Below are 11,865 nucleotides of genomic sequence, written 5' to 3'. Positions count from 1 at the left end.
TCCGCGTTAGTTACTGGCAAGCGTTCAATTATAGTTGAATAAAATATTTCGACAGGGTCCACTGCTGGTGCTTCCTCCGCAGTAGGCAGTGGCAGGCGTGATAGCCCATCAGCGTTTCCATGCTGTTTCGTGCCCTTATACTCTCTTTCATATTGGTTCGCCCCAAGAAAAAGGGACCATCTTTGTAGCCGTTGCGCAGTCATCACCGGAACGCCCTTCTTTGGATTAAAGATGGAGACAAGTGGTTGGTGAACTTCTGCCCGTGCAGATAGTGGTTGAACTTTTTCACTCCCCACACTAGGCTGAGGGCCTCCCTGTCAATCTGGGCGTAGTTACGCTCGGCTGAGGTTAGTGACCGAGACGCAAGGGCTACTGGCCTCTCCGAGCCGTCCGGGAATTTGTGCGACAGCACCGCTCCAATACCATAGGGTGATGCATCACACGCCAACCGAATTGGTAGTGCTGGGTTGAAATGAGCCAACACCTCTTTTGATGTGATCAATTCTTTGCACTTCTGGAAAGCTCGTTTACATTCGTCATTCCACTTCCATGGTACCCCCGTTTGCAGTAGGGTGTTCAGTGGGTGTAGTACTGTAGACAAATTCGGCAAGAACTTATGGTAGTAGTTCACCAGCCCGAGGAACGACCTCAGTTGTGACACCTTTTCCGGTGCTGGAGCCTTGACTACTGCCTCAATCTTTTCAGGGGACTTATGTAACCCCTCTTCATCAATAACGTGGCCACAATACGAGATCTGCTTCTGGAAAAACTCGCATTTGTGGCGATTTGCTCTGAGCCCCTATTCCTTCAATCTAGTGAGCACCTGCTCCAGGTTGGCGAGGTGATCACTGTCATTTTCACCCGTGACCAGGATGTCGTCCAAATAACACTGGGTCTCTGGAATCCCTTGCAGGACTTGATCCATTGCCCTTTGCCAAATAGCCGGAGCTGATGCTACCCCAAACACCAGCCGGTTGTATTGGTAGAGACCTTTATGAGTGTTGATCGGGAGGTACTGTTTCGAGGCTTCTTCTACCTCCATTTGCAGGTACGCCTGGGCCAGATCAATCTTAGTGAAGCGTTTTCCTCCAGATAGCGAGGCAAAAATATCTTCAATCCGCGGAAGCGGATATTGTACCGTGTGAAGGACTGGGTTCACTGTCACCTTAAAGTCCCCACAGATGCGAACCTTCTTTGGTTCCCTAGGCGTATTACTCAACGTCCTCTTCATTACAGGAACGATGGGTGTAGCCCACTCGCTCCAGTCCACTTTGGACAGTACTCCAGAACGTTCCAAACCTTCCAGCTCTGCTTCGACGGCTGGGCGGATCGCATAAGGCACCGGTCTGCCCTTAAAAAACTTGGGCTTGCATTTTCCTCTATTTTGATCGTCGCTGTTATGCCTTTTAGTGTTCCGAGTCCCTCCTGGAACACTTCTTGTGCGTCAGTTAGCATTTTTGACAGTCGTCCAGGTGTGACGTCGTCATCCTTTTTGGCATCTCCAGTCAGTGCTTGTATGGAATGCCAATCTAGCTGTATCTTCCGGATCCATTCACGTCCTAGTAGTGGCGGTCCTCCATCTGGCAATACATATAGGTCCATTTTTGGTGTTTCCTTGCCGTTATATATAACGTTCACCCTTATTTTTCCTTTGGGGTAGACCTTTTGCCCCGTGTACGTCTTCAAGACAATCTCTGTATCTCTCAAGGGTATATGTGAGAATAGCCGCTTGTAGTCCCTTCGGTTTATGACTGTTAGGGCTGATCCTGTGTCCAATTCCATTTTCACTTGGACTCCGTCTATCTTGAGCGTGACCCAGATAGTTTGGTGATCCTCCATTTTGATTACATTATGTAGTTTCAGACAACCCAGCTCCTTGCTTCCGGAGTCTGTATCACTTTTCTGTTCGTCTGAACTACTCTCCGTCACCTTATGCACCTTTTTGTACTTCTCCTGTGGAGATTTCTTGCTGCTGGTTTTCTCTCCCGACCTGCAGACTCTTGCTATGTGTCCTACTTTTCCACACTGTCTGCACACTTGGTCCTTGAACCAACAATCCTTATGGTCGTGTGTTGTTCTGCCGCAGCGATAACACTTCACTGCTCCATATGACATTTCATTTGTGCCATATTCTTGCGGTCTCCGTTGTATCTCTGCAGCGCCCCGTGCGGCTGCTTCGTGTGATACTGCCATGCTTGAAAGTCTTGTCCAGCGTAAGATCCTTTTCTGATAGACGCCGTTTCTGGGTTCCTTCACTTTGAAGCCCACACACAAACTTGTCCCTTAAAGTATCTGCTAGTCCCGTTCCAAACTGGCAGTGTTTCGATAGCTTGCGCAGTTCCGTTAAATACTCAGCATTACTTCCGTCTTTATGCTGGTTCCTTTTGTGAAACTTAAATCTTTCTGCTATCAGCAGCGGTGTGGGGTTTAAGTGGTCCTGTAGGATTGCCACTATGCTTTCAAAATCCTTTTTCACTGGCTTCTCTGGGGTTACTAGGTTTCGCAGTAAGTCATATGTTTTTGCACCCATGGAATTCAACAATACCAGTGCTTTCCTGGCATCTGGCACTTCATTCGCCTTGCAGTACACTTCTATGCATTCTACATATGTCGCCCAATCTTCGACTTCATTGTCGAACGCTGTGACACTGCCACTCTTCGGCATCCCTGGGTGTGGTTAGACTGGCTAAAAATGGTGTCTCCCGCGCTCTCCCTTCTTCTCCGCTGGCTCAAAATGGCGTCTCCCGTGCTTTCCTTTCTTCTCCGCTGCGGCTCAAAAATGGCGTCTCCCGCGCTCTCCCTTCTTCTCCGCTGCGGCTAAAAAATGGCATCTCCCGCGCTCTCCCTTCTTCTCCGCTGCGGCTCAAATAGCGTCTCCCGCGCTTTCCTTTCTTCCCCCACGGACGCTGCTCAGCCCTTGAACACCGGCCGCGCTCTGCACGTTTTCCTGCGCGCCTCTCTCGTTGACGCCGCTCGGTCCTGAACCCCGGCTGCGCCCCGTGCGCTCCACCCTCTCTCTTTTTTTTCCGTCTTGCTACGAAGGCCAACATACCATTTGCCTTCTTAACCGCCTGCTGCACCTGCATGCTTACCTTCAGCGACTGGTGCACAAGAACACCCAGGTCTCTTTGCACTTCCCCTTCTCTCAATCTATTGCCATTCAAATAATAATCTGCCTTCCTGTTTTTGCCACCAAAGTGGATAACCTCACATTTATCCACATTAAAGTGCATTTGCCATGTTTCTGCCCAATCACCCAACCTGTCCAAATTGTACTGGAGTTTCACGACATCCTCCTCACAGCTTACCCTCCCACCCAGCTTTGTGTCGTCTGCAAATTTGGAGATATTACATCCAATTCCCTCGTCCAGATCATTAATATATATTGTGAACAGCTGGGGTCCTAGGACCGATCCTTGCGGTACCCCACTAGTCACTGCCTGCCACTCGGAAAACGACCCGTTTATTCCAACGCTTTGCTTTCTGTCCGCCAACCAGTTCTCTATCCAAGTCAATACCTTGCATCCAAGTCAATACCTTGCCCCCAATCCCATGTGCCTTAATTTTGCACGCTAATCTCTTATGTGGGACCTTATCGAAAGCCTTCTGAAAGTCCAAATACACCAGATCCACTGGTTCTCCCTTATCTATTTTACCAGTTACATCCTCAAAAAATTCCAGTAGATTAGTCAAGCATGATTTACCTTTTGTAAATCCATGTTGACTTTGTCCGATCCTGTCACTGCTTTCCAAGTGCTCTGCTATTACATCTTTTATAATAGACTCTAGCATTTTCCCCACTACCGATGTCAGGTTTACCGGTCTATAAATCCCCGCTTTTTCTCTACCACCTTTTTTGAATAGTGGGGTAACATTAGCTACCCTCCAATCCATGGGTACCGTTCCAGAGTCTATCGAGTTCTGGAAGATGACCAGGAGGGAGGGCTTTACTTTCCTGGATCACTGGGCCTGCTTCTGGGGAAGGTGGGACTTGTACAAGTCGGACGGGTTGCACCTGAACCAGAGCGGGACAAATATCCTTGCGGGGAGGTTTGCTAGCGCTGTTCGGGGGGGTTTAAACTAAAATGGCAGGGGGTTGGGAACCTGAGCAAGGAGACAGAGGAAAGGAAAACAGGGATAAAAGCAAAAGATAGGAAGCAGAAAAACAAAAGTGGCAGTCAGAGAAATCAGCAGTTTAAATCAAACGTGGCCACAGTAAATAATAATTCTAATAGGTCTAAGAGCATTAAAAAAACAAGCCTGAAGGCTTTGTGTCTTAATGCGAGGAGCATTTGTAATAAGGTGGATGAATTGGCTGCGCAAATAGAGGTAAACAAATCTGATTTGGTTGGGATTACGGAAACGTGGCTCAAAGATGGCCAAGACTGGGAACTCAACATCCAGGGGTATTCGATATTCAGGAAAGATAGGCAAAAAGGAAAGGGAGGTGGGGTAGCATTACTGGTTAAAGAAGGGATTAATATAATTGTAATGAAGGATATTAGCTCTGATGATGTGGAATCTGTATGGGTAGAATTGAGAAATACTAAGGGGAAAAAAAATTAGTGGGAGTGGTATATAGACCTCCAAACAGTAAGGCGGAGGTTGGGGATGGCATTAAAAGGGAAATTAAAGAAGTGTGCAATAAGGGCACAGTAGTCATCATGGGTGACTTTAATCTACATATAGATTGGGCCAAACAAATTAGTAACAATACTGTGGAGGAGGAATTCCTGGAGTGTTACGGGATGGTTTCCTGGACCAATATGTCGAGGAACCAACCAGAGATCAGGCCATCTTAGACTGGGTATTATGTAACGAGAAAGGATTAATTAGCAATCTTGTTGTACGAGGCCCCTTGGGTCAGAGCGATCATAATATGATCGAATTCTTCATTAAGATGGAGAATGAAGTAGTTGACTCAGAGACAAGGGTCCTCAATTTAAATAAAGGAAACTACGATGGTCTGAGGAGCGAGTTGGGTAGGATTGATTGGGGAATGGCGCTCAAAGGGTTGACGGTGGATAGGCAATGGCAAACATTCAAAGACCGAATGGATGAGCTACAGAATTTGTTCATCCCAGTTTGGCATAAAAATAAAACAAAAAAGGTGACTCAACTGTGGCTAACAAGGGAAATTAGGGATAGCATAAGATCCAAGGAGAGGACATATAAATTGGCCAGAAAAAGCAATAATCCTGAGGATTGGGAGCAGTTTAGGAGTCAACAAAGGAGGACAAAGGGATTAATTAAGAAAGGGAAAATAGAATATGAGAGTAAGCTTGCAGGGAACATAAAAACTGACTGTAAAAGCTTTTATAGATATGTGAAGAGAAAAAGATTGGTGAAGTCAAGCGTAGGTCCCTTACAGTCGGAATCAGGGGAATTTATAATGGGGAAACAAGGAAATGGCAGACCAACTAAATGCATACTTTGGTTCTGTCTTCACAAAGGAGGACACAAATAACCTCCCAGAGATGCCAGGGAACATAGGGTCTGATGAAAGGGAGGAACTGAAAGAAATCAGTATTTGTAGGGAAATGGTGTTAGGAAAATTGATGGGACTGAAGGCCGATAAATCCCCAGGGCTTGATGGTCTACATCCCAGGGTACTTAAGGAAGTGGCCCTAGAGGCAGTAGAGGCCAATACATTAAATATATTCAAGAAGGAGTTGGATATATTTCTTAAGGTTAAAGGGATCAAGGGGTATGGGGAGAAAGCAGGGACTGGGTACTGAACTTGGATGATCAGCCATGATCGCATTGAATGGCGGAGCAGGCTCGAGGGGCCGAATGGCCTACTCCTGCTCCTATCTTCTATGTTTCTATGTGTTGTTGTTAATATAACTTCCTTTCCCCTCAGAATCTTGTATTTCAATGAGATCACCTCTCATTCTTCTAAACTCCAGAGAGTATCGGCCCATTCTACACAATCTCTCCTCATAGGACAGCCCTCTCATCCCATGGTTCCAGGCCTGGACACGCCCCCCCCCCCCCCCACCCCCGCCTGCAAAAAAAAGTCTTCCTGTAAATTGGCCTTTGGGGGGAAGTAGAAAGATTGTGGCTGTGCTACAGACCGAGCAGCTCAGTCCCTTGTGCCAACTATCTGACAGGCGGCCATGGTTTGATGGACGCCCACCATAATTATTGTGATTCAAGACCTCGCCAGAACCCCAGAAGCTTTGGCGGGTGAGGAGCGGAGGTCACCAGTGGGTGTTCCCCGGCACTCGGCCTGGCGGAGAGGTCCCCGGGGATTTAGGGCCCGAATCTTAACTTTGCAGCTGAACAAACAATATTGAGATTAGCCGATGACACCAAATTTAGGGAGTATGACAAACTTCAAGACATAGATAGAGCGTAGGAGGGGCAGATAGAGGGTAGGAGGGGCAGATAGGGCGTAGGAGGGGCAGATAGAGCGTAGGAGGGGCAGATAGAGCGTAGGAGGGGCAGATAGAGCGTAGGAGGGGCAGATAGAGCGTAGGAGGGGCAGATAGGGCATAGGAGGGGCAGATGGCGCGTAGGAGGGGCAGATAGAGGGTAGGAGGGGCAGATAGAGCGTAGGAGGGACAGATAGGGCATAGGAGGGGCAGATGGCGCGTAGGAGGGGCAGATAGAGGGTAGGAGGGGCAGATGGCGCGTAGGAGGGGCAGATAGAGGGTAGGAGGGGCAGATGGCGCGTAGGAGGGGCAGATAGAGCGTAGGAGGGGCAGATAGAGCATAGGAGGGACAGATAGGGCATAGGAGGGGCAGATGGCGCGTAGGAGGGGCAGATGGCGCGTAGGAGGGGCAGATAGAGGGTAGGAGGGGCAGATGGCGCGTAGGAGGGGCAGATAGAGGGTAGGAGGGGCAGATAGAGGGTAGGAGGGGCAGATGGCGCGTAGGAGGGGCAGATAGAGGGTAGGAGGGGCAGATAGGGCATAGGAGGGGCAGGTAGAGCGTAGGAGGGGCAGGTAGAGCGTAGGAGGGGCAGGTAGAGCGTAGGAGGGGCAGATAGAGCGTAGGAGGGACAGATAGGGCGTAGGAGGGGCAGATAGGGTGTAGGAGGAGCAGATAGAGCATAGGAGGGGCAGATAGAGCGTGAATGAGGCAGATAGAGCATGAATGGGGCAGATAGAGCATAGGATGGGCAGATAGAGCGTAGGAGGGGCAGATAGAGCGTGAATGGGGCAGATAGAGCGTAGATGGGGCAGATAGAGCGTAGATGGGGCAGATAGAGCGTAGATGGGGCAGATAGAGCGTAGATGGGGCAGATAGAGCGTAGATGGGGCAGATAGAGCGTAGATGGGGCAGATAGAGCGTAGATGGGGCAGATAGAGCGTAGATGGGGCAGATAGAGCATAGATGGGGCAGATAGGGCGTAGGGGGGCAGATAGGGCGTGAATGGGGCAGATAGAGCGTAGGATGGGCAGTTGGGGGTAAGAGGCAGTGGTTGGTAGGATAAGATGGGTGGTTGGATGAGAGTTTTTTAGGATGATATAATTTTCAGGGTGAGATGGTGTTTAAGGGGAGGTGGTTTTTAGGATGGAATGGGGATGGGATGAGAAGTGAAGTGACTCTGTTTTTCAGTGAGCAGTTCCATCGACAGGCGAGACCCCTGTGTCCGAGCTTCCACCTGGGCCCTCGGCATCCGGCAACGCCTCAGCAGCAGAATCCAGGAGAACAGGAAGCCGGATGGACCGGACGTCGATCTGTTGGTGGCCGAACTGATCAATACCTTCATCACCATCGTGCAGACCAACAAGCGCAGCTCGTGGCGCTACCTGTACGAGGTTCTACGCCTGACCGCACAGTACCGCGACCACCTGCGTGGCAAGCCGCAGCTCCTGCGTCACCTGGAGAGCGTCTACTATCACTACCAAATCAACCGGGCCAAACTCTCTGACATTGACATCCTGGGGGCAATGGCCAAAGCCTTCCCCAGGGACTCTTCCCCTTTGTACGAAGGAAGCAGGAAGCCTGGCATTGTCGTCCCCTCTCACCTGCCCCCCCTTCCAGAGGAGCCCCTCCCCCACGCCCCGTTACCGCACTTTGCCACTCAGCCCAATCCTTTTGTCCTGGAGCGAGGCCACGATGACCCGCACAACATCTACAGAAAGAAGCTGCTGTTGTTTGGGGACCTCCATCACTCGGTGGCTGTTGTCGGGGCCACCACTGCACAGCTGGAAGCTGCCTGGCGGACAAAGCTGGGTCTCATGTCCAAGGCATTCCACGTCAACCTGAATCGAGATTCTCCCCACAAGCCAGCTCCAACAGACACAGCTTGCAACAACGCAGAAAGGTAATTCTCACCTCGTCTGCAACTTCCCCAGTCACCCACCACTCCCCCTCCCCACCGCCCGTCCCCTGCGGACTCCCCCTCCCCACCGCCCGTCCCCTGCGGACTCCCCCTCCCCACCGCCCGTCCCCTGCGGACTCCCCCTCCCCACCGCCCGTCCCCTGCGGACTCCCCACCCCCCACCGCCCGTCCCCTGCGGACTCCCCACCCCCCACCGCCCGTCCCCTGCGGACTCCCCACCCCCCACCGCCCGTCTCCTGCGGACTCCCCACCGCCCGTCCCCTGCGGACTCCCCACCCCCCACCGCCCGTCCCCTGCGGACTCCCCACCGCCCGTCCCCTGCGGACTCCCCACCCCCCACCGCCCGTCCCCTGCGGACTCCCCAACCCCCACCGCCCGTCCCCTGCGGACTCCCCACCGCCCGTCCCCTGCGGACTCCCCACCCCCCACCGCCCGTCCCCTGCGGACTCCCCACCGCCCGTCCCCTGCGGACTCCCCACCCCCCACCGCCCGTCCCCTGCGGACTCCCCACCCCCCACCGCCCGTCCCCTGCGGACTCCCCAACCCCCACCGCCCGTCCCCTGCGGACTCCTCACCCCCCACCGCCCGTCCCCTGCGGACTCCCCACCCCCCACCGCCCGTCCCCTGCGGACTCCCCAACCCCCACCGCCCGTCCCCTGCGGTCTCTCCCCACCGCCCGTCCCCTGCGGACTCCCCACCCCCCACCGCCCGTCCCCTGCGGACTCCCCCTCCCCACCACCCGTCCCCTGCGGACTCCCCACCCCCCACCGCCCGTCCCCTGCGGACTCCCCACCGCCCGTCCCCTGCGGACTCCCCACCCCCCACCGCCCGTCCCCTGCGGACTCCCCAACCCCCACCGCCCGTCCCCTGCGGTCTCTCCCCACCGCCCGTCCCCTGCGGACTCCCCACCCCCCAACACCCATCCCCTGCGGTCTCCCCACCCCCCACCGCCCGTCCCCTGCGGTCTCCCCACCCCCCAACACCCGTCCCCCGCGGTCTCTCCCCACCGCCCACCGCCCGTCCCCCGCGGTCTCTCCCCACCCCCCACCGCCCGTCCCCTGCGGACTCCCCACCCCCCACCGCCCGTCCCCTGCGGTCTCCCCCCTCCCCAACCGCCCGTCCCCCGCGGTCTCTCCCCACCGCCCAACACCCGTCCCCCGCGGTCTCTCCCCACCCCCCACCGCCCGTCCCCTGCAGTCTCCCCACCCCCCACCGCCCGTCCCCTGCGGTCTCCCACCCCCCACCGCCCGTCCCCCGCGGTCTCCCAACCCCCCACCGCCCGTCCCCTGCGGTCTCTCCCCACCCTCCACCGCCCGTCCCCTGCGGTCTCCCAACCCCCCACCGCCCGTCCCCCGCGGTCTCTCCCCACCCCCCACCCCCCACCACCCGTCCCCCGCGGTCTCTCCCCACCCCCCAACACCCGTCCCCTGCGGACTCCCCACCCCCCACCGCCCGTCCCCTGCGGACTCCCCACCCCCCACCGCCCGTCCCCTGCGGTCTCCCAACCCCCCAACGCCTGTCCCCCGCGGTCTCTCCCCACCGCCCACCACCCGTCCCCCGCGGTCTCTCCCCACCCTCCACCGCCCGTCCCCTGCGGTCTCCCAACCCCCCACCGCCCGTCCCCCGCGGTCTCTCCCCACCCCCCACCCTCCACCGCCCGTCCCCCGCGGTCTCTCCCCACCCCCCACCCCCCACCGCCCGTCCCCCGCGGTCTCTCCCCACCCCCCACCGCCCGTCCCCCGCGGTCTCTCCCCACCCCCCACCGCCCGTCCCCCGCGGTCTCTCCCCACCCCCCAACACCCGTCCCCTGCGGACTCCCCACCCCCCACCGCCCGTCCCCCGCGGTCTCTCCCCACCCCCCAACACCCGTCCCCTGCGGACTCCCCACCCCCCACCGCCCGTCCCCCGCGGTCTCTCCCCACCCCCCAACACCCGTCCCCCGCGGTCTCTCCCCACCCCCCAACACCCGTCCCCTGCGGTCTCCCAACCCCCCAACACCTGTCCCCCGCGGTCTCTCCCCACCGCCCACCGCCCGTCCCCCGCGGTCTCTCCCCACCCCCCACCGCCCGTCCCCCGCGGTCTCTCCCCACCCCCCACCGCCCGTCCCCTGCGGACTCCCCACCGCCCGTCCCCTGCGGTCTCCCAACCCCCCAACACCCGTCCCCCGCGGTCTCTCCCCACCGCCCACCGCCCGTCCCCCGCGGTCTCTCCCCACCGCCCGTCCCCCGCGGTCTCTCCCCACCGCCCGTCCCCCGCGGTCTCTCCCCACCCCCCACCGCCCGTCCCCCGCGGTCTCCCCACCCCCCACCGCCCGTCCCCCGCGGTCTCCCCACCCCCCACCGCCCGTCCCCTGCGGTCTCCCCACCCCCCACCGCCCATCCCCCGCGGACTCCCCACCGCCCGTCCCCTGCGGACTCCCCACCCCCCACCGCCCGTCCCCTGTGGACTCCCCACCGCCCGTCCCCTGCGGACCCCCCACCGCCCGTCCCCTGAGGTCTCCCCACCGCCCGTCCCCTGCGGTCCACAAGCATGGTGTAACATGCTGCCATTATGCACCCCCAGTAACCAGAGTTCAAACCCAGCCCAGAGGGGATGATGGCCTGGGGGAGTTTGATGGGAGACTTTAGCGGGAGCTTTACTCTGTATCTAACCCCCTGTACCTGCCCTGGGAGTGTTTGATGGGACAGTGTAGAGGGAGCTTTACTATGTATCTAACCCGTGCTGGACCTGCCCTGGGAGTGTTTGATGGGACAGTGTAGAGGGAACTTTACTCTGTATCTAACCCATGCTGTACCTGCCCTGGGAGTGTTTGATGGGACAGTGTAGAGGGAGCTTTACCCTGTATCTAACCCGTGCTGTACCTGCCATGGGAGTGTTTGATGTGACAGTGTAGAGGGAGCTTTACTCTGTCTCTAACCCGTGCTGTACCTGCCCTGGGAGTGTTTGATGGGACAGTGTAGAGGGAGCTTTACTCTGTATCTAACCCGTGCTGTACCTGCCCTGGGAGTGTTTGATGGGACAGTGTAGAGGGAGCTTTACTCTGTATCTAACCCGTGCTGTACCTGCCCTGGGAGTGTTTGATGGGACAGTGTAGAGGGAGCTTTACTCTGTATCTAACCCGTGCTGTACCTGCCCTGGGGAGTGTTTGATGGGACAGTGTAGAGGGAGCTTTACTCTGTATCTAACCCATGCTGTACCTGCCCTGGGAGTGTTTGATGGGACAGTGTAGAGGGAGCTTTACTCTGCATCTAACCCGTGCTGTACCTGCCCTGGGAGTATTCGATGGGCCAGTGTAGTGGGAGCTTTACTCCGAATCTAACCCGTGCTGTAACTGCCCTGGGAGTGTTTGATGGGACAGTGTAGAGGTAGCTTTACTCTGTATCTAACCTGTGCTGTACCTGCCCTGAGAGTGTTTGATGGGACAGTGTAGAGGGAGCTTTACTCTGTATCTAACCCGTGCTGTACCTGGCCTGGGAGTGTTTGGTGGGACAGTGTAGAGGGAGCTTTACTCTGTATCTAACTCATGCTGTACCTGCCCTGGGAGTGTTTGGTGGGACAGTGTAGAGGGA

The 11,865-nt window shown here is 56.3% G+C and overlaps 1 protein-coding gene across 1 annotated transcript in view; it reads left to right on the top strand.

Moving 5' to 3' along the window:
* Positions 1–7,559: 7,559 nt before the first annotated feature.
* Positions 7,560–11,865, top strand: part of LOC147112206 (dynein heavy chain domain-containing protein 1-like) — a gene marked incomplete at its 5' end in the record, with an annotated part of 46,131 nt that continues 41,825 nt past the window's right edge. Inside the window, one exon of the mRNA XM_085998328.1 lies at positions 7,560–8,278. Coding sequence (XP_085854454.1) covers positions 7,560–8,278 — 719 coding nt within the window. The remainder of the gene's footprint in view (positions 8,279–11,865) is intronic.

The sequence above is a fragment of the Somniosus microcephalus genome, chromosome 10 (assembly GCF_052327205.1).
Source record: "Somniosus microcephalus isolate GS21.2 chromosome 10, FLI_Smic_1.0, whole genome shotgun sequence".
Taxonomy (NCBI): domain Eukaryota; kingdom Metazoa; phylum Chordata; class Chondrichthyes; order Squaliformes; family Somniosidae; genus Somniosus; species Somniosus microcephalus.
This window is presented reverse-complemented; position numbering and strand designations above follow the sequence as displayed.